Source organism: Oryctolagus cuniculus, chromosome 18 (genome assembly GCF_051225735.1).
Source record: "Oryctolagus cuniculus isolate XC-2025 breed Fujian yellow rabbit chromosome 18, ASM5122573v1, whole genome shotgun sequence".
NCBI lineage: Eukaryota > Metazoa > Chordata > Mammalia > Lagomorpha > Leporidae > Oryctolagus > Oryctolagus cuniculus.
Genome location: NC_142884.1, coordinates 10,513,444 through 10,534,759, shown reverse-complemented (window position 1 = coordinate 10,534,759; position 21,316 = coordinate 10,513,444). Strand labels below are relative to the sequence as shown.

Here is a 21,316-nt window from a genome sequence, read left to right as displayed (position 1 = left end):
TAGATGGAGCCCGGGTGCAGAGGCTCCTGGGCCCTGTGCTGAGGCGGCCGGGAAGTCCTCTCTGTTACCAGGTTTGATGAGGCCTTCTCTGCAGCTTGGTAGAAACAATAAACATCCTACACAGGTATTTACACTAGAAAGCCAATGTTCACAAGAATTCCCTTTGAGAGAAACTGTCCCCAACATTTCCTCCAGGCTCCTTGCTTTGTCCTGCCTGAGCCCTGCCTGGACCATTTGGGAAGGGAGCCAGCTGATGAAAGCTCTGCTCTCTCTCTGCCTCTTCCTCTCTGTAACTATAACTTTCAAATAAATACAATCTTTTAAAAGAAATGTAAGAAAGCCACAGTTCCAGTGGAGTGTACACACGGGCTGAAACTCACAATCATATCCCAGAGTGACCACTTCATTCCTACATATGTTTTTGCATTCACATTAGCTGCCAGTCAGAGGTTATCTTAATTCAAATTTTATATTTCTATATGTAAATTAAAAATTTTCATAAGTGGGGTAATTCAATAGAATGATTAAAAATGGAAATATTACAAACCACAGTGGGAATCTTATCAGTGTACTTTAGTCATTAACATAAATGCAACCCAGAACAACAACAGGGTGCCCTAAATATGAATAAGACATTGAACACCCTTGACCTACCTCATAGAACAGTAATTCCCACAGTTATGCAAAATCCTTATGTTTCTTTCCCCACCTGTGGTGGCACTTGGAAAAAGCAATTGTGCAGTGAACTCACAGTGAGTATCCATAGGATTCAAGAATTTAATTCATTTAGACACGTGCGGTTTGTGTACAGTCACAATGAGTTACAGACTAGAAGTAAATCATTAAAAATATTTATTTATTTGAAATGCAGAGTTACAGAGAGATAGTGAGAGAACAGAGAGAGGTCTTCACCTGCTGGTTCACTCCCCAAATGGGTCCAATGGCTAGAGATGGGCCTTGCTGATGCTAGGAGATAGGAGCTTTTTCCATGTCTCCCCCGTGGGTGCAGGGGCTCAAGTGCTTAGGCCATTTTCTGTTGCTTTCCCAGTCACATCAGCAGGGAGCTGGATCAGAAGTGGAGCAATTACAACAAACAGGCACCCATAAAGAATGCTGGCACCACAGGCATCAACTTTATCTGCTACACAACATGCCAGCCCCCAAATAAATAATTGAATAGGAAACAGTGCTCATAGCCCTTATCCATACACATTCAACCCTAAGAATAGTATTTCTAGATAACAGAGAAAAGTGAACTAAAATTTATCCCTATAAAGTCCATTATGTAAATAAGTGTGAGGATTGAATGAGCCCCTTATAAGAAAACAATGAGGCCGGGTCCATGGCTCACTAGGCTAATCCTCCACCTTGTGGCGCTGGCACACCAGGTTCTAGTCCTGGTCGGGGCATCGGATCCTGTCCCAGTTGCCCCTCTTCCAGGCCAGCTTTCTGCTGTGGCCCAGGAGTGCAGTGGAGGATGGCCCAAGTCCTTGGGCCCTGCACCCCATGGGAGACCAGGAGAAGCACCTGGCTCCTGCCTTTGGATCAGTGCGGTGTGCCGGCTGCGGAGGCCATTGGAGGGTGAACCAATGGCAAAAGGAAGACCATTCTCTCTGTCTCTCTCTCTCTCTCTCACTGTCCACTCTGCCTGTGGAAAAAAAAAAGAAAAGAATGATACTAGAGCAAACAGTAGGGACTGGTAATACCCAGCAGGTTAACCTCCTGCTTGTAAGCCAGCCTGCCCATGGAGTGTCAGCTGCTCCTCCATCAAAGCAGCTTCCTTAAGGGTGCCTAAGAAGGCAGCACTTGGGCCCAAGCAGTTTCACAAATGGGATTCCTGGCTCCTCTCTTCAGCATGGAGCAGCCTCAGTCATTTTGACAATTTGGAGAAAGAACCAGCAAATAGAAGATTCTCTCTCTCTCTCTCTCTCTCTCTCTCTCTCTCTCTCCCCATTCTGCCTTTCAAACAAACAGATGTTTCAATATATAATAATAACAAAGTGATTCCCAAAAAAGACATTAGTAGGACTGAGAGGTAAAAACAGAAACTCTTAGAAAATAACCACAAATTTAAAGGGAAAATAAAGTAAAATTTCAGGTCTTGAATAAGAAAATTAAGAAGCCAATAGTGAGGTCATGATTGCCACCAGCTTTTGGAGATGAACTTCTGATTACGTGTGTTGTCCTGAAGTTTACTTTCTGGCTGCTCAGCTGGGGAAAATACAGCCCTAAGCACTGACTTTGTGCTGCCTGGGAGGAAACCCCGTATGTTCCCCCAGGAGACTCATTGTGCGTCTGGGAGGGTGATTTGGGGCTCTCCTGTGGTTGTCAAAGGGAAGATGATAAACAAGGCCGTGGATGTAGCAGGTGACAAGGTGACCAGAGTTCACTGGGAGGAGATGTCCCGCCAGCCCAGGGCCTGATCCGCAGTCAGTGCCTGGCAGGCCCAGCCTGTGCAGGACACACCTAGTAAGGACCCTGCACCCTCAACCTGGGACGGGAGGGCAGCGAGGCCTCTCCCACCTGCCCGCTCCCCACTATGGCTGCTCACACCAACTCCTTTTTGTTGTCTTCAGATGCATCCTCCACGTTTCTGTGACCTTTACTTATATGTTCTTGTTCTTGTTGGCAGTTTTTTCTTTCATCTCACTATTTGTTTTCTTGTGATTCATTCTTTTCTTTTCCCATTGTCTGAACCTCTCCACATCTCTCACTGCCCGCGGCCACTGAGTGTTCTTTGCTTTTGCCCTATGTTCTGCTCTTTTCAGTGCCTACCTGGATGTTTAGGACACTGGAATAAATGTGCCTCTAATTTCATTTTTAAAAACTCCTTTCCTACTTTTTGTTATTTTCATTTGTTTTTCTTCCATCATTCCATTTCTAGTTATTACTTCTTATTTCAAATTAATGTATACCCATTATATCTAAAAAGGGTACAGTCACACTTAGATCAATTTATGTCATCATTTCTGATTAGAGATTTTATCACATATTGTGACATCCTATGTTTTTGATATACTAAACAGTGCAATTTATGGTAGAACTTCAGATGGTTTTTATTCTGACTTCACTCTCAGTAACCTTGAAAATTCATCAAGTCTTTAAGTAATGTAGCCAATGTCTCTGTGAATGTCTCTTAAAATATATAATCAGTGATAAGACTGTGCATTTCTTTGTAATGACATTGATATTATTCTGTTTCTTAAAAGAGACCCCTGAAAAAGCATGATGAATAGAAGTAGAAATAGCAGCTATTTTTATTCATTTGTCTCAAAGCAAAAACTGGGTGATATTTAGCCATTATATGATAGGGTTAACATTGTAGATATTTTATCACAGAATATTAAGCCTTTCTTTTGCCATATAATTTTTAGCCCTTTATAGGAATAGAATTTATCACAGTATTTTATGTATCAACTGAAGTGCTAGCCCATTCTTCTCCTTTAATCTACAACTGTGGTGAATTTTACATGTAACCGTTATAATGTTCCCTTTACCCTTCATATGTAGGTGATCTCCTGGTCAGTTGCTACACTCATTTTGGAGAACACTGAATTCATTTACAATCAATTTGTGTAGGTTATTTTCCATTTGACACTTGGAGTAGGTAGTCTCATTATTATGCTTTTCAACCTTGTTTATTAATTACTTCAGCCTTATTTATTAATCATAATGTATCAACAGAATGCTCTTTTTCTCTCTTCAGGAAGTGTTTATTGATTTTTTTTTGTACCTAACCATGGAAGCATTTGTTGGAAATCTTTGTGAAAATGGTTTTTCTTAAGTCTGGCGTGATTGGTGTCTTCCCTTTAGGAAGTGGTGCCCTCCTTCTAGAAGTTCATTAACTTTGTTATTCTTCAGAATTAACCTGAATTTTGAGTTTATGTTTCCAAATGCATTTCACAATACATATGGATTTTTTCACTTTGTTCTTACTAAGATATGTTTATCTTTTGAACATAGTGAGAAATGAGTGTTAATGTAAAATAGCCTTTCCTTGTTGTAATTGATTATAATTGTGTTATGATACAAGTTCTGTTACATTCAACTCTTGCACTTTGTTCTCACTGGGTTCAGTGACTGTGGGTGCATTGATCACATGGTGATGTTACAGTTGAGAAGGGAGGTCTGGTATTTGTCAGTGACTGCTGTGTTGGGCAAGGCGGTGGGTGCAGAGAATGAACTGACGTGCTCAACCTCCTCATTGTCTGACTCACAGTTTCTGGTGGCTCTGGAGTCTCTGAAAGCCTTTGGTTCCCTCTCCTGACTTTTGGACTAGATGTGCTTCTGTATTTACATTGTGAAATTACCAGATAGCACATGCTTGGAAAGTGGTATTTATTTAAAGATTTTAATACAGATAGTTGGAGAGACAGAGAGGTCTTCTATTTGCAGCTCACTCCCCAAATAGTTGGAATTGGGCCAATCTAAGCAAGGAACCAGGAGCTTTTTCTGGGTCTCCCATATGCAAGACCAGGCAATTGCACTCTATTCAACTGCTTCCAAGACCATAAACAGGGAACCTAATAAGAAAAGAAGCAGCTGGGACACAAACTGGGGTCCAAATGGGATGCTGATGCCAGGGGGAGGCCTAGCCTAGTATGCCACAGTGCTGGCCCCTTGATTCACATTTGAAATGAGCACTATAGGCAGGCTAAGTAGCATACTATTCACCTTACAACAGAACGTTTGTGTGCCTGGTGACAGGATGTAAGCTATATATGTTAGCATATTTCAATTATACAACACATTATTAGTTATATAATACATTATTAATAGTCATCCCATATTAAGTTAGATATCCAGAATTTATCTTCTTACAACAAAGCTTGTACCCTTTCGCTAACAGCTCTCCATCTCTCTCCCTCGACAGTCACCATGTCTTCTACTTCTCTGTGTTTGGTATTTATATTTCACATACAAGTGTATTTTTGGAGTCCTGCTCTAAAATTGGTTGGCCATACATGTGGATTCACTTCTGGGGTCTTTATTCCATCTCTCTATGAGTGTAGTGATTGATTGCTGTCAGAACATCTGACAATCCAACTTGGTTTCTCTCACTGAATACAGGTTTTCTTTCTAGTGCTTCTTGTCTTGCACATGCATTCAGGACAGCTTTTTCAGTTTCTGTGACTTGGGTAGGGATGCCTTGAACTCACAGGTCACCGTAAATATTATGCTCTTTTAATGCTATTAGGATGATTCCTTTTTCTGTCTAATTGCTAAGGCTAGGAGTGGCAACAGTGGACATCTTGAGCCGGATCTTACAGGGGAAGCTGTCATCTTTTCATCATTGGTCTGTTTTAACTGTGAACTTGTCACATGTGGCATTAATTATATTTAGTTCCATTCATCTACTTAGTTTTTTTGAGGCCTTTTCTTTACCATGAGAGGATATTCAGAGCTGTCAAGTGTTTTTTCTGTATCTATGATGTATTGTATTAATTTTTCATTCACTCACGTAGTACATTTCATTTACTTGTGTGTGTAGAACTATCCTTACATCCCAGAGATGTCCTGATTACTCATGGTGAAATCCATTTATTTTGCACTTAAGTGTGAACATATTTTGTCAAACTTGTTGATAGCAATGTTCATCAGATATATTGGCCTGTAATTTCCTTTTCTCATGGTGTCCTTCTCTGCCCTTTTTATTTTAAAAGTCAGGCAATATAGTCCTTCTAAAGTGAATTGGGAAGTATTCCCTGTCTTCATGTTTTGGAGATATTGAGAATTATATTTTTATCTTGTCTTTTAATATTTTGCAGAATTCAATAGTAAAGCCATCTGTTTCTGGGATTTTCTTTATGGGAGATATTATACTTTTATAGATTTATCTTATTTTTTGAATTTACATACATTTCATAAATAAAACTTTAGTAATATAGTAATTCTTTCCACCCTACCCACCATCCCACCCATCTTACTCTCTCCTCTCCTGTTCCCAGTTTATTATTATGCTCTATTTTAATTGAACATTATATACAGAAGATTAACTCTATTCTGGGTAATGGGTTCAACACTTTGCATAATGGAGAAAAAGAAAATAAGGAAAAAAAGTTAAAAATAATCCAATCAAACAAAACCAAAAAAACCTAAACAACAAGAAACATAAAAAAAACAAGAACAAAAGCTGTGCCTCAACAGTCCAAACAAGGGCTCCCCAAAGTCGCTGCATCTGGATGGTAATTTGCTTTTTTTTTTTTTTAAACTTAATAATCTTTAAACTGGAACACAAGAATGGTACAGCTTTTGTGACCACATAGATATAACTATAATTTGTGTGACATAAGAATATCTTCCACTTAATTCACTAAAATGATGTAATTCTTTGAGAACAAGTTTTACAATAATTCTTTAATACAACTCTTTGAGGACAGAGATCCTGCATGGGAATTTAATGCACTGTGACTCCTGTTGTTTATTTAAAAATCAACATTATTTATAATGTCAGTGATCACCCAAGGCTCTTGACATGAGCTGCCTAGGCTATGGAAGCCTTTTGGATCCACAAACTCCTTCATATTTTGAGAAGGCCATAGGCAAAGGGGAAGCTCTCTTATCCCTTCAGAACAAAGTACATCCTTCTTTGGTGGCAGCTTTTTTCCGCTGGGGCCTCACCCACAGAGATCCTTCATGTAGATCAATTTTTGCCACAGTGTCTTAGCTTTCCATGCCTGAAATGCTCCCCTGGGCTTTTCAGCTAGACCAAGTTAGCTTAAGGGTTGATTCTGAGGTGAGAGTGCTACTTAAGGCAATTGTCATTCTATGAGTCTGCTGTATGGACTGCTCCCCATGTTGGCGCATCCACTCCTTTTTAATTCTGCCTATTATTATTACCAAAGACTTATCCTACTTATATGATCACTTTAACACTTACTCCTATATATGTGCTCACTTTAACACTTAGAATGTATTTTTACCACTGGGCTTAAGGGGATTTAAAGTCCCATGGCAAGCTTTTAAGCTTTACCCTTAGAAGTAGGTCCATAGGAATGTATGCAGCACTATACAGCTTTACAGTTACAAACTTCATACTTTTCACAAACACAACTTTAGGGTCACAGTGATTCTTCTTCTGTGTCCACCATCTCACCCACACTCCCGACCCTCTTCCACTTCCCTCTCTTATTCTGACTCTTATTTCTAACTATATTCAATTAACTTTATACATATATGGTTAACTCTATGTTAAGTAAAGAGTTCACCAATTAGTATGAAGAATAAAAGGGTAAGTAAATTAAGATAAAATGAATGAAAAGGAGAAAAATGAAAATACAGAAAACGAAACTGTTCCTCAACAGTGAAGGTATGGGCTGCTCAAGTCATTGCTTTTCTTATTTTTTAATTTTTTAAATTTTTTTATTTTTTGACAGGCAGAGTGGACAGTGAGAGAGAGTGAGACAGAGAGAAAGGTCTTCCTTTTGCCATTGGTTCACCCTCCAATGGCCACTGTGGCTGGCGCGCTGCAGCTGGCGCACCGCGCTGATCCGATGGCAGGAGCCAAGTACTTATCCTGGTCTCCCATGGGGTGCAGGGCCCAAGGACTTGGGCCATCCTCCACTGCACTCCCTGGCCACAGCAGAGAGCTGGTCTGGAAGGTGCCCATTTCACTTCTACAGGTTGACTTTTAGGTGCCCTATTAGTTATCACAGGTCAGGGAGAACGTATGGTATTTGTCCCTTTGGGGCTGGATTATTTCACTAAATATGATGTTTTCCAGCTTCATCCATGTTGTCACAAATGACTGGATTTCAATATTTTAACTGCTGTGTGGTATTCCATGGTGTTCATATCTCATAATTTCTTTATCCAGTCTGTAGTTTACAGGCAATTAAGTTGATTCCATGTCATTGCTATTGTGAACTGAGCTGCAATAAACATGGGGGTACTGATAACTCTTTCATATGCTGATTTCATTGTGCTTGGGTAAATTAACAGGAGTGGGATGGCTGAGTCATATGGCAGGACTATATTCATGTTTCTGAGGTATCTATACTGTCTTCCATAGTGGGTTTACCTAACTTACATTCCACCAACAGTAGTTAATTAAGGGTACCTTTCCCCCTGTGATAGACTGCCAATCTTCTTAAGCATTTTCTTCAGTTCAGATTTAATATTTTTATTTAAAATGTTTGAATAAATTTTTAGCATTTTCAACATAGTTCATAGATACCATTCTAAGAATATAAAGAAATTCCCTTCCAGATTTAATATTTCTTTGTGATTCAATATTGGTAGTTTGCATGTCTTTAGGAAGTGATTCATTACTTCTACTCATATTTCTTTGTGATTCAGTCTAGGTAGTTGTATGTTTTAGGAACTGATGCATTACTTCTAGCTCATGGTCTTCTCTTGTATATCTTTGTCTGAAGTAGGTTTTCATAATGCTTTGTATTTTTGTGGTATCAGTTTCCATGTCTCATCTTTTATTTCTGATATCACTTATTTTAAGCTACTTTTAAAATTTTTGAGTAGGTTGGCTATAATTATCCTCTGCTGCATTTATAATTTTTGCATGAATTTTTTAATTTATTTCTACTTTCATCTCTGTGTCACTGTCTTTTTGCTTGCTTGCTATCTGTGCCTGTCCTTATCTGCATTCAGATATTTGTATATACAGAAAAAATGAAATGAGAAAGGTCTAGGTATAGTCTGTGCATCAACATGTATGTTATCTCTTGATGGACCATGATAGTTTTACTTTTTAAAAATGATTTATATTTATTTATTTGAAAGTTGAGTTACACACAGAGAGGAGAGGTAAAGGCAGAGAGAAAGAGAGAGAGAAAGAGAGAAAGAGAGAAAGAGAGAAAGAGAGAGAGAGAGAGAGAGAGAGAGAGGTCTTCCATCTGCTGCTTCACTCCCCAAAGGCCTCAATGGCCAGAGCTGAGCTGATAAAGCCAGGAGCCAGGAGCTTCTTCTGGGTCTCCCATGTGAGTGCAGGGGCCATCTTCTACTTCTCTCCCAGGCCATAGCAGAGAGCTGGATCAGAAGTGGAGCAGCTGGGACTCAAAGTGGCACCCATATGGGAAGCCAACACTTGAGAGAGAGAGAGAGAGAGAGAGAGAGAGAGAGAGAGAGAGAGAGAGAGATATCTTCCATCTGCTGGTTCATTCCACAAACAGCTACAATAGTCAGAGCTAGGCCAGTGCAAAGCCAGGTGCCAGGAGCTTCTTCTGAGTCTACCTTATAGGTGCAGGTGCCCAAGAACTTGGACCATCTTCTGCTGCTTTTCAGGTGCATTAGCAGGGAGCTAGAGCTAGATTGGAAGTAGAGCACCTTTACATGAACTAACACCCACAAGGGATTCCGGAGGTACAGACAGCAGCTTTACCTGCTACATCCCTTTGCCAACCCCAATTCTATTTTTAGCTTGGCATGACATGTGATTGTTGAAATTTTAAAGTTGTCTAAATAACATGTTAACAATGTTTCTTATTTGAAATAATTGTGTCTGCAGTGTAAATTCTTTTTATTTATTTATTTATTTTTTTTGACAGGCAGAGTGGACAGTGAGGAGAGACAGAGAGAAAGGTCTTCCTTTTGCCATTGGTTCACCCTCCAATGGCCACCGCGGCCGGAGCGCTGGTCTCTCATGGGGTGCAGGGCCCAAGCACTTGGGCCATCCTCCACTGCACTCCCTGGCCACAGCAGAGAGCTGGCCTGGAAGAAGGGCAACCGGGACAGAATCCGGTGCCCCAACCGGGACTAGAACCCGGTGTGCTGGTGCCGCAAGGCAGAGGATTAGCCTAGTGAGCCACGGCGCTGGCCTGCAGTGTAAATTCTAAAAAAGCAATTCATAGCCGGCGCCACGGCTCAATAGGCTAATCCTCCACCTAGCAGCGCCGGCACACCGGGTTCTAGTCCTGGTCGGGATGCCAGATTCTGTCCTGGTTGCCCCTCTTCCAGGCCAGCTCTCTGCTATGGCCAGGGAGTGCAGTGGAGGATGGCCCAAGTGCTTGGGCCCTGCACCCCATGGGAGACCAGGAGAAGCACCTGGCTCCAGCCTTCGGATCAGTGCGCTGGCTGCGGTGGCCATTGGAGGGTGAACCAATGGCAGAAGGAAGACCTTTCTCTCTGTCTCTCTCTCTCTCTCTCACTGTCCACTCTGCCTGTCAAAAAAAAAAGCAATTCATACACACACACTGCATTTCAAGCAGTAGACATGGATTATTTTTCAGAAAGGTGAATATACACATATTTTTAGAGCTAATAGCACTCTAGGACTCTGAGGAAAATATCACATGCAAATTCTTTTTTCACAGAGGCCAACAGGTCCTTGTGGCCATATAAGAGAGTGAAGGATGCGAACACTTGAATTTTACCTTCTTCATATCACCTACCTCTACAATCCAAACTTAAAGGATGCCTGGAATCCAGCTCTGGAAGTTCCAACCTTGTATCTGAAACATAGAAGATTTGAACATTTCAGCACCCATCTTCCAAGCTGAGCTGCTAGGCATCATATCCTTCCTCAGGGCACCATTTTGTAATAATTTCACAGTGCAACCTATTTTTCCAAAGAGACCAAACTTACCTAATTAAAACTTTGAAAATATCATCGAGATAATGCTTCCAAGTGACACAATTTATAGCTTTTTTCTCATAGCTCAGATGTCCACCAGTGTCACGGCCAACTCACTGCTCTTCATGATCTATATTTACACCTTCCTCATCCAGCCTCAGCTGAAGAAGCCCATAGACTGGATTTTCATGCACCTGACAATGGCCAATATTTTAAACATTATTTTCCATTCAATGCCAGAAATCATGTCATCATTTGGAGTCAAACGTTTCTTGGACAATATTGGTTGTCAAATTTTTTTATACATATACAGAGTCACCCGGGGTCTTTCCATCTGCACCACCTCTCTCCTGAGTGTATTTCAAGCCATCACTATCAGTCCCAGTCATTCTAAATGGGCAAGGCTGAAGTTTAAACTGTCCACCTGGATTTTCCCCTCTTTCCTTTTCTTCTGGGTCATCAACATGCTGATCTACATCCAGGTCATTAGAGTCATGGGAGCCAAATTGAATTTCACTATGGTTGGCCAGGGATATGTCAATGCATACTGTCAAAGCAAGAAGATGAACATGCGCTATCCAGGACCATTTGTAAGTTCCATGGTGATTCGCGATCTCCTGTTCATGGCACTGATGATCATGTCCAGCCTCTACATGGTGGGGCTCCTGTACAGACACCACAGGAGAGCCCAGCACATCCACAGCTCCAGCCTATCCAGCCAGACGTCTCCAGAAAACAGAGCCACCCACACTATCCTTTTGCTGGTATTTTGCTTTGTCGTCTTCTATTTTTTACACAACCTTTTGACCCTTTTTGTGCTTTATAGAACTGAGAAAAATACAAGATTGGAGAGCATTAGTGGATTTTTATCCACATGCTACCCGACACTCTGTCCCTTTTTTCTGATGAAAAATAACAAAATGATTTCCAAATTACTCTGCTTCCTTTCAAATATGAAAATGACCTTTCCTTGGAGAGCTTTCAGTGGCTGATCTGACATCTTCATCAGAGAGGTCTGCACATAGATTTTATGAGGAAAAGGATCATGTGACCATGAGACACTGGAAATGGGGCTAGTTTGAGTTGAGCTATGCAGTACTTTTTATATACATTCAAATTTTTAAATGTTTTTTAATAAAAATGAAGAAATTGATGTTCACATTGATTACATATTTAAGTTTTATATTTTGGGTTAAAATAAAGTGTTATATATTATTAAAGCTAACTGTATCTGCCTAGATTTGTGTTTTTTAATTCAGCTATGAGAAAATACAAAATTGGGGCTGGCGCTGTGGTGCAGTGGGTAAAGCCCTGGCCTGAAGCTCCAGCATCCCATATGGGGGCTGGTTCAAGTCCCTTCTGCTCCTCTTCCAATTCAGCTCTCTGCTATGGCTGGGATAGTCCTTGGGCCCCTGCACCCATGTGGGAGACCCAGAAGAGGCTCCTAGCTCCTGATCAGTGCAGCTTTGGCCATTGTGGCTATCTTGGGAGGGAACCAGCGGATGGATGACCCCTCTCTGTCTCTACCTCTCTCTGTAACTCTTTGAAATAAATCTGAGAATAAATCTTTAAAAAAACAAAAATGAAAATTCAAAATTAACACATGTGCTTGCCTTAGATTTACGTTCCTAAGAATCCATCCAAAAACATCAAAATACTCAAATCATACATTTGAAGGACTCATGTAGATGGATAGCATCAGTGAACTAAAGCAATAAAACACAGGAACTAATGAGATTCCTAAGGAATGTCTATGATGCAGGAAATATATATATATATATATATATATATATATATATACTGCTATAGCTGTCATGGTGCCATAGCAGGTAAAGCCACCACCTGCAGTGCCACCATCCCATATGGGCACCGGTTGGAGTCCCAGCTGCTTCACTTCCGATCCAGCTCTATGCTATGGCCTGGGAAAGCAGAAGATGGCCCAAGTCCTTGGGCTCCTGCACCCATGTAGGAGACCTGGAAGAATCTCCTGGCTCCTGGCTTTGGGTTGCACAGCTCTGGCCATTGTGGCCATCTGTGGAATGAACCAGTGGATGGAAGACCTCTCTCTCTCTCTGCCTCTCCTTCTCTCTCTGTGTAACTCTGACTTTCAAGTAAATAAATAAATCTTTAAAAAATAAAAATAAAAAGTTAAACATAAAAAAGCTATGAAAATAGCTGATGAAGAGGTTGGGAGGTCTTGGGGGGTTCAATCCTTAATGTATAGTAAAATGCAGGGCTGTCTCTGCATCTTCATAAACCCACCCACAATGATCCCCTCCCCTTCTCAGGCTGACGTATTTGTCATTTGGATCCAGTCCCTTGTGCTGTCCTGAGATGGGTCTCTGCAGTTCAATACTCACCAGCAATGGCCTGAGGCTTTCCCAGTGCTCTGTGGTGCACTGGCTTGCAGTGTTTCACTTAGCAAGTCTCTTTCTTCAATAGTATTTTTTCCTTGTTTTCAGTTTCCCCAGTCTTACAGCCTGTGTCCCACTGAAGTCATTAATGAGTTCCAGTCCTCAGGGACATCGCACAGGGCTCGGCAGCCTGAATCCTTGCACATCTCTTTGTCCCCAAGGCTCATGGGTTCCACCTCATCTGTGCCCTAGATTCCAATGGTCGCACCCCCATCTCTCAAGAGCTCCCATTTCCTCTCTTCAGCTTTCTGTGGTTCAAGCACAATGTCGAACACCAGAAGGAGGCTCTTCCCACGGAGAAACTCACTTTTGTCCATGAGCTTTTAAAAATTGTCCTTTAGCCTGCTGTGTCAGATAGGGTGAGGTTTGGAAACCTGTCAGAGACCGTCAGCTCCAGTTCTGCCACTCGTTTGGGGTACTTGGGAGAAGCAAAGGTTATTCGTTCCCTTTGAAATGTTTTCTGCCCTTTTTCCGTTGGCAGCAGATGATGAGTGAACCAGGTCCTATGGGGTGGTCTGCAGACTTCTTGCTCTGCCCCAACAAAATCCCTGAAAATTGATTCCTATTTGATTGTGCTGGAATCTCTTCACTTGTTTCACCCCCAATTTGGCAGAATCTGAATTTAGCTCAAGCAGGTTCAGAATACATGGTGGTCTGTACACAAATGGAAAAATCAGGGCAAAATTCAAAGCAAAGTTTTATCTTTTGAACACTTTGGATTTTTGCAACTAGAATCAGGAAGAGCTGTCTTACACACTGTGTTTCTATTATTGTGATTGACAAGCATTGTTTAGTCCTTCAGCATGCTTCATTGAATGTCTCCTGTGTTTTAAGTTTCTGGAATAGTTTTTACAATATTCAGATGATTCTGTAGGCTTTTTAGAAACATGAAAGAATTCACTATGTTTGATAGATATTTAAAAATCATATTGATTACTTGTTATTCAACTGTTTCTTTTATACTGAGTATCTGTGAAACTCTCCAGATCTCTCATTCCCAAGACTACTGAATGTTTCCTTTTCCACTAAGCTCTCCTCTTCTCTCTCCATACCTAAATTAATATTATCTATTTACATTGGAGATAATGTGCCTCTAATTTTATTTTATTAGTTCCTTGTATACTCTATTGTTATTTTCTCAGCAACATTCCATTTTAAAATAACCCTTTATTTCGAATTAATGGATACATCCTTTAAAAGATTTATTTTATATGACAGAGTTAAGGAGAGATATATATAGAGAGATCTTTCATCCATTGGTTCCCTCCCCCATATGGCCACCATGGCCAGGGCTAGTCTAGGGCAAAGTCAGGACCCCGGGACTCTATTCAGGTCTCCCGTGTGGGTCGTAAGACCCAAGCACTTTCAGTATCCTCTAATGTTTCTCAGGTGCATTAGCAGTGAGCAGGTCAGAGGTGGAGCAGCCTAGAATCCATCCAGCACTTACATGGGATGCTGGCAGCGCCATACCCTGTTGTTCCATAATGCAGGCCCTCACATTTTTATTTTAGAAGGTTTCAGTCACAGGTTAATTCATACCAACATTTCTAATTAGAAAGTTTATATATTTTATCAAATAATTTTGAGGCTAATCATTTATTCATGTTATTTAACTGGTTTAAGTCTTTACTTTTTAAAAATGATTTTGTGCTGGAATATGCAAATCAAAATGATTTGCATACTGATTCAGCTCTCACTAATCCCGGGACTCACGCTGCTGGGCTTTTGGGACCTGGCACCCCGACTCCCACCGCCCTCTCTACCTTGGCCCTAGTAATCACCATGTCATTCTGTTCTAACCTGAGATCTGCGTTTTCAGGTTTCACATACAAGAGAGAATGCGTGGCGTCTTTTTATGTCTCTATCTTGTTTCATTCAACGTCTTCCCATCTCATACGTGGTGCTGCAAGTGGCAGGGTTTCATTCTTTCTCATTGTTGAATAATATCCTGCAGTGCACACTGGCCACATTAAAAAAAAAAAATCATTCATCCATGGGTGGAGGCTTGGAGTGGTTCCCTACCTTTGTGTCTGGCTTTTGTGAATAGCGATGCAGTAACACTGCATTGTCTGTTTGCTTCTGACACAGACATTTCACCTCCTTGGGGTATAAAGCCCCAAGTGGGATGACTGGGTCACAGTGTGGCAGATTTATTTTCACTATGGGCAGCCCCCATAGCTCAGTCTGTACTGGCCAAGCTAATAATGTGCATCCCAACACGCCATGTGCAGCTGCCCAGAGCAGCTGCCTCCACCGCCTGCTGTCACGTCAGTCAGCCTGGAGTAAGTGGCTTATTTTGTGATGCACATACACTGACACGTGATGTGAGCATTAAGACCACCCAGGAGATTGTGATCACATCAAAAGGACATAATATCGTATGGATGACTGACCCCAAGGATGGAAATGTGATCTTTGAGACAACGCTGATTAAACAGTTGTCTCACAGGAGCACAGTGAACTTCAGAAACCAAGAGGAACCATACAGAAATTTATCAGAGAAATCGGAGCTGATGCTCTGGCACAATGTGCTCAGCCACCACTTGCAGTGCCAGCATCCCTCCTCAGAGTGCTGGTTGGATTCTTGGCAGCTCCACTTCTGATCCTGCATCGTGCTGTTGCCCTTGGTTAAGTGGGGAAACACAGCCTCTGCCATCCATGAGGAAGACCAGGTCAGAACTCCTGGCTCCTGGTATCTGCCTGGCCCAATCCAAGCTGCTGCAGCCATTTGGGGAGTGAACCAGCACATGGACAATCTCTCTCCCAACTATATCTTTCAAATAAATAAATGTTTATAAAATAATTTTTTAGAATTCTGACTATACTGATATTCTCTTCCTCCTTTCTACCCCTCCTCTCCTTCCTATACTCCCAACCTCCCCTTTCTCTCTTAAAAAAAAAAAAAAAAGAATGTCATCAGAGAAATCTAGACAGTCTGAAACAATTATTTTAAAAAAATCAAAGAGTTCATGGAGCTTACGATTATCAAAAGAGGACATACAGGAGTAAATGAGAATTCAGAGGGGGCAAAAGACGACAAATAAGTACAAGGCTCATTCGAAGAAGCAATCGCAGAACACTGCCACAGCTGGAAAGAGATGTGAAAATCCAGGAACTGAAGGTCAAGCCCAAAAAATCTACCCCAGAATGTACTGGAAACAAACTCTCCCAGGGCATCGCCGAGGAGGATCCTTAAAGCAGCAGGAGAAAAGCAGCAAGCAACTACGAGAGCTTCCAGAATAATCCACGGTGCACTGCTCGGCAGAGCCTGGCAGGCCTGGAAGCAATGGGACAGGGGAACAAAAATCCACCCCAAGAATAAGGCACCCACAAAACCGGCTTCCAGAAGCCAAGGAGACACAAAGATCTTTCCAGACAAACGCCAGCAGGACCTACCCATCAGCAATGTGACCAGGAACAGGATGGGGGTTCCTTCTACTCATGCACCTGCCACAGGAACCCGTGGCCTGGGAAGCCGGTGCGCTGGAGGTTGGGTGCTGGGAGCCAGGCCATCCCACCGTCGTGCCCCCAGCGGGGCTGCAGCCCCTCTGCAGTGTGGCCAGCTGGTACACGGACTCTGCAGTGTGCCTGCCTCTTTGGAGCCTGTGGCGGTGGATTTTGGTCTTGGCTTCATCTTACAGAAGGGAGCCTTGAGGCCCAGAGTGGAGCGAGGAGCCAGAGCCGGGTCACAGCCCTCCGCTGGATTCAGCCCTGTTCAGGGTCCCTACCTGTGGTGCCCTGGGGAGGATCACAGCTCCCTGGGCTCCTACCTATGCCTGCCACTTCGGCTGAGCTCTCTGCTGCCCTCTGCTGCCCTTGCATGCTTGGCGCCAAGCCTGGCAGGTGCAGGTTTTTGTTCCCTGAGAGCAGAGCTGAGCAGGTAGAAGGCTCAGCTAGGCCCTGTCGGGGAGGGGCCCAGTCCAGATGCACACCCCGCCTTGCCCCGCTGTGTGACCTGGGGCTGGCCGCTTGGCCCCTCTGCGCTTCCGTGTTGCTCTGCAAACGGGAATCAGAGCAGGATGCAGCTCACAAGGTTGTTGAAGGGACTAAGTGCAGCACGGAGCCTGACCGTGCAGCGGGGTCTCTGTGTGTCAGACACCCACCGTGAGCAGACGCTGGTGTGGCACTGGAGCCATGCAATGGCGACCGAGTCCCGCGAGCCCTGCTCCTGAACGCTGTCCACAGGGTCCCCCGCACAGGAGCGCCTGTGCACTAGGCTGCCAGGAGAGTTGATGCGGGCAGGAAGCCCAGCCTCCCTGTCCTGGTGTCCTTTACCCGGGCCACAAAGGGCGGCTTGTCCTTAGCCTGGGGGCTGGAGGGTGAGGGTGGAGGGTGACTACCTTGACCATGGCAGTCCTGTCAGCATCTCAAGTGTAGGTTTTCCATGAGTGTGATAGTGACGCTGAGGTTGGCAGGACGTCCGTGCCCAGAGCTGGGGGAAATGCACGGAGGGTAACTGGGCAGTGTTGGGAGGCAGGAGGGGGCAGAGCTGAGACTGGGCTCCCTCACATCTGCTGTGGGACAGTGACTGGCAAGCCTGACGCAGAGGCTCAGCCACGCGGGTAACCCCTGGGGAGTGAGGTCTGGGTGGTTCTCCCTCTGGGTCCTTTTATGACGTTTTAGTTACAGGCTCAATGCCAAGGGGGCTGTAGCCAAGTTCAGTAGGGATGGAGGCCATTTCTGCATTTGACCCCAGAGGAGGCTCAGGGGGTCTCCTGCCTGGATATAGGTCTGCACTCACAAAAGGACCCTCCTGGTCCAGGGCTCCACCAGGGCTTCCTGGCCCCTCCCACCTGAATCCAGAGACTCCCACAGGAGACTGTTGCCTGCCTATGGTGCAGAAGTCTTGTTGTGTGGGCAACAGGAGTGGGTGACTTCCTTACTCCAAAACCTTACCGGTGTTGATGTATGAGTGTTTAACCTGAGCACTGTGTCGGAATAGGTATGTAATGCAGACTGAAGTAAAAAGGAAGTTCAACTGTTCATGCATTCTTCATGTATTATAAATGCAGTGTTCCACAGACAGTTCTGCATACTGAAACATACAGGTTCAGGGAAAAAATGTAATGTACTAATTTTAATAAAAAACACCTTATAATATACAAATATGTCTGTCACGCTGGCAAAACATATCCAGGTGACACATTATAGTGCATCTAAATTTCAGCTTCCCCATGGTGTTTCAGTACACGAAAGTTCTCACAAATTCCCAGCATCCAGCATCTGAAGGGGCACACTGGGCTTGAGAGCCAGAGCAATTGGACATCGGACACCGCCTGTCACACTGACCTGTCACTCATTCTGTTCATCCACATGCTGAACTGTTTAAAACTGTACAGTACACTTTACTCAGGTTTGATGGGAAGCCTGGCCTGATTACAACATCCAGAAATATACCATTATTATTGTGTTCCCAAGTGATAGACTTCTTGGATTTGTCCTCACATTTGAAATTTGCATCAGGTGCATTGGGAACAGATTGCTTCTTGTGTTATATACGTACACCTTGTTCATGCAACTTCATCTCAAGCCTGTAGGCCCCTGCACCCCACATGGGAGACTCAGGCTCCTGGCTTTGCCCTGGCAAGGCCTGGCTGTTTCAGCCATTTGGGGAATGACCCAGCAGATGGAAGACCTCTCTCTCTCTCTCTCTCTAACTGTGCCTTTCAAATAAATAAAATAAATCTTAAAATTAAGATGCGCAGTGAGAAGTGATTCATTGAGGTCAATGGAGTTTGTAGAAGAGGAAGAAAGTCCTGAGATAAGCAGTGAGGCCTCCAAAGTGAGGCCATTATCTGGTCCTCTCCCCTTATCTACAGTCATCTCCCCTGACCTACAGGGGTCTTTCCTAGGGCCCTCCAGTGAAGGCCTGGAAGCGAGGATGGTACTGACCCTGAATTCACTGTCTGTGCTATACACAGGTTGCTATGAGCATGTGTGATGCGAATATTAGGCACAGAGAGGGGACAATAATACTCAATGACACAACGGAGCACTCAGAGCAATACACTGGGATTCAAGTCACAGGAACGTACTCTCTGTCAAAATACCTTCCTGCCTGCAGGAGTCAGTCAGCTCAGTGTTTGATCTTATTCTGCTTAGTAAGTGGAGAACTTTAATCTCTCACTTAAAGAGAGCGCTCTATGGCTTCTGCAGTTATGGACTGCCAGCACCAATGCTTTTAAATGCTGATGCCATTATTCATGAGAATAAGGATCACTTGATCAGGCACAGCAACCCCGTGGGCCTCCATCCCATAGCAGAGATGGACATTAAGTGACTAACGGGCAGCGTGGATCTCCCAGCTGGAGAGATGATTTGTGTTCCAGTGGGAGAGTGGGAGATTTCATCAAGCTACTGCAGTGGCATGCAATATGTTTGAACTGCTTATTTCTGGAAATTTCCAATTTAGTTATTTCAGATCCAGGCTGACAGGGGTAATTAAAGTCAGGTAAAGAGAAGCTTCAGATAATGAAGATCGGCAGTAACTGATCTGGGCCTGATGATTTTTGCTATTTCAATGCCTTCATCTCACATTATTTAAAAAACATTTGGCAGGACAACCATCTTCAGTGTTCTGCCTATCTTGGTAAACCCTCATGTGGCAGGCGACATGGAATCAAAACAGAACAGATTGTTTGTTTCAGTGGTGGTCAGTGGTTGAGATGAAGACCATCAGGGTGGGGTTTCAGTAGAAATGGGAACTAGGAAATGAGGGGGTCTTGAGACTTGGAGGCCAGGGATAGTATGGAGGAAGCTACGTCATCGAATGCACCCAAATTCATGACCACAACTTATGAGTGTGAGTGTGAGTGTGTGGGGGGGAGTGAGAGTGAAATCAAGACAGGTTTAAGGCACACACACAGGACAGAATCACAGCCCCAGCCCCCATGCTCACAACCCTCACCTGGGTGTTGGGTTGGAATGCTGCAGGTGAGCTGCTTCCCTCGGAACCCTCGGCCTCCTGCTGCTCTTCCTTGGGCGCAGGCACAACATTGGGGAAGGGGCAGCACAGAAGCTCCACACCTGGGTGGGGCCTGCATGGAGGCCTGAGGGCTCCCAGGGTGGGAGGTGCTCCGCCAGCAGGAGCAGAAGCTTCTGGGTCACACAGCCCGCAGCCCCAGGCCTTGCAGAGGCAAACGGCAAATCCCAGGGAAGCTGGGTGCTCTCCCCTTCCCTGGAACTTCCTGGAGAGCGGGTGAAGGCAGGACAGGCAGGCTACATCGCAGTTCCGGTCTACTCGCTAGTGCTCAGGCCACGGAGCGGAGCAGGAGACATGGCGCTGAGGTCGCGGGGAAGTGACGTCATAGACAGAGCCCAGGTGTAGAGGCTTCTGGGCCCTGTGCTGAGGCAGCCGGGAAGTCCTCTCTGTTACCAGGTTTGATGAGGTCGTCTCTGCAGCTTGGTAGAAACAATAAACATCCTACACAGGTATTTACACTAGAAAGCCAACATTCACAAGAAATCCCTTTGAGAGGAACTGTCCCCAACATTTCCTCCAGGCTCCTTGCTTTGGCCTGCCTGAGCCCTGGCTTTTTGGGCGATTTGGGAAGGGAACCAGCCAATGAAAGCTCTGCTCTCTCTCTGCCTCTTACTCTCTGTAACTATAACTTTCAAATACATAAAATCTTTTAAAAGAAATGTAAGAAGGCCACAGTTCCAGTGGAGTGTAAACACGGGCTGAAACTCACAATCATATCCCAGAGTGACCACTTCATTCCTACACAATTTTTTGTGTTTATATTAGCTGTCACTTATCAGAGGTTGTCTTAATACAAATTTTGTATTTCTGTATGCATGCAAATTAATAAGATTTTGACAAGTGGTGCAAAGTGATAAATGATTAAGAATGGAAGATTGCAAAGCACAGTGGGAATCTTATCAGCGTACTTTACTCATTAATGTAAACACAATGCAGAACAACAAAAATGTGAGTAGGACATTTAACACTCTTGACCTTCCTGCATAGAACAGTAATTCCCACAGTTACGCAAACTCCTCATATTTCTTTCTATAGCACAGTCGAGGCACTTGGGAAAAGCAACTGTGCTGTGAACACACAGTGAGTGTCCATAGGATTCCAGAGTTAATCATTTAGACTTGTGTTATCAGTGTACAGTCATAATGAGTTACAGACTAGAAGCAAATCATTTTTTAAAAAGACTTATTTAGGGGGCTGGCACTGTGGCACAGTGGATTAACGCCCTGGCCTGAAGCACTGGAATCCCATATGGGTGCTGGTTCAAGTATTGGCTGCTCCACTTCTGACCCAGCTCTCTGCTATGGCCTGGGAAAGCAGTAAAAGATGGCCCAAGTCCTTGGGCCCCTGCACCTGTGTGCAAGACCTGGAAGAAGATCCTGGCTCCTGGCTTCG

At 43.7% G+C, this 21,316-nt stretch overlaps 1 protein-coding gene and 1 long non-coding RNA gene across 2 annotated transcripts; one reads left to right on the top strand and one right to left on the bottom strand.

Moving 5' to 3' along the window:
- Positions 1-8,757: 8,757 nt before the first annotated feature.
- On the bottom strand, positions 8,758-20,448 carry LOC127488375 (uncharacterized). The gene is made up of 3 exons (XR_016224635.1): positions 19,850-20,448; positions 10,347-10,406; positions 8,758-9,042 (listed from the first exon to the last, which is right to left on the bottom strand). It is a non-coding gene; the product is annotated as an uncharacterized LOC127488375 (long non-coding RNA).
- On the top strand, positions 10,573-11,520 carry ORYCUNV1R1537 (vomeronasal 1 receptor oryCunV1R1537). The gene is given in 1 exon segment (NM_001167226.1): positions 10,573-11,520. A coding segment is annotated over 1 exon segment (948 nt).
- Positions 20,449-21,316: the final 868 nt, after the last annotated feature.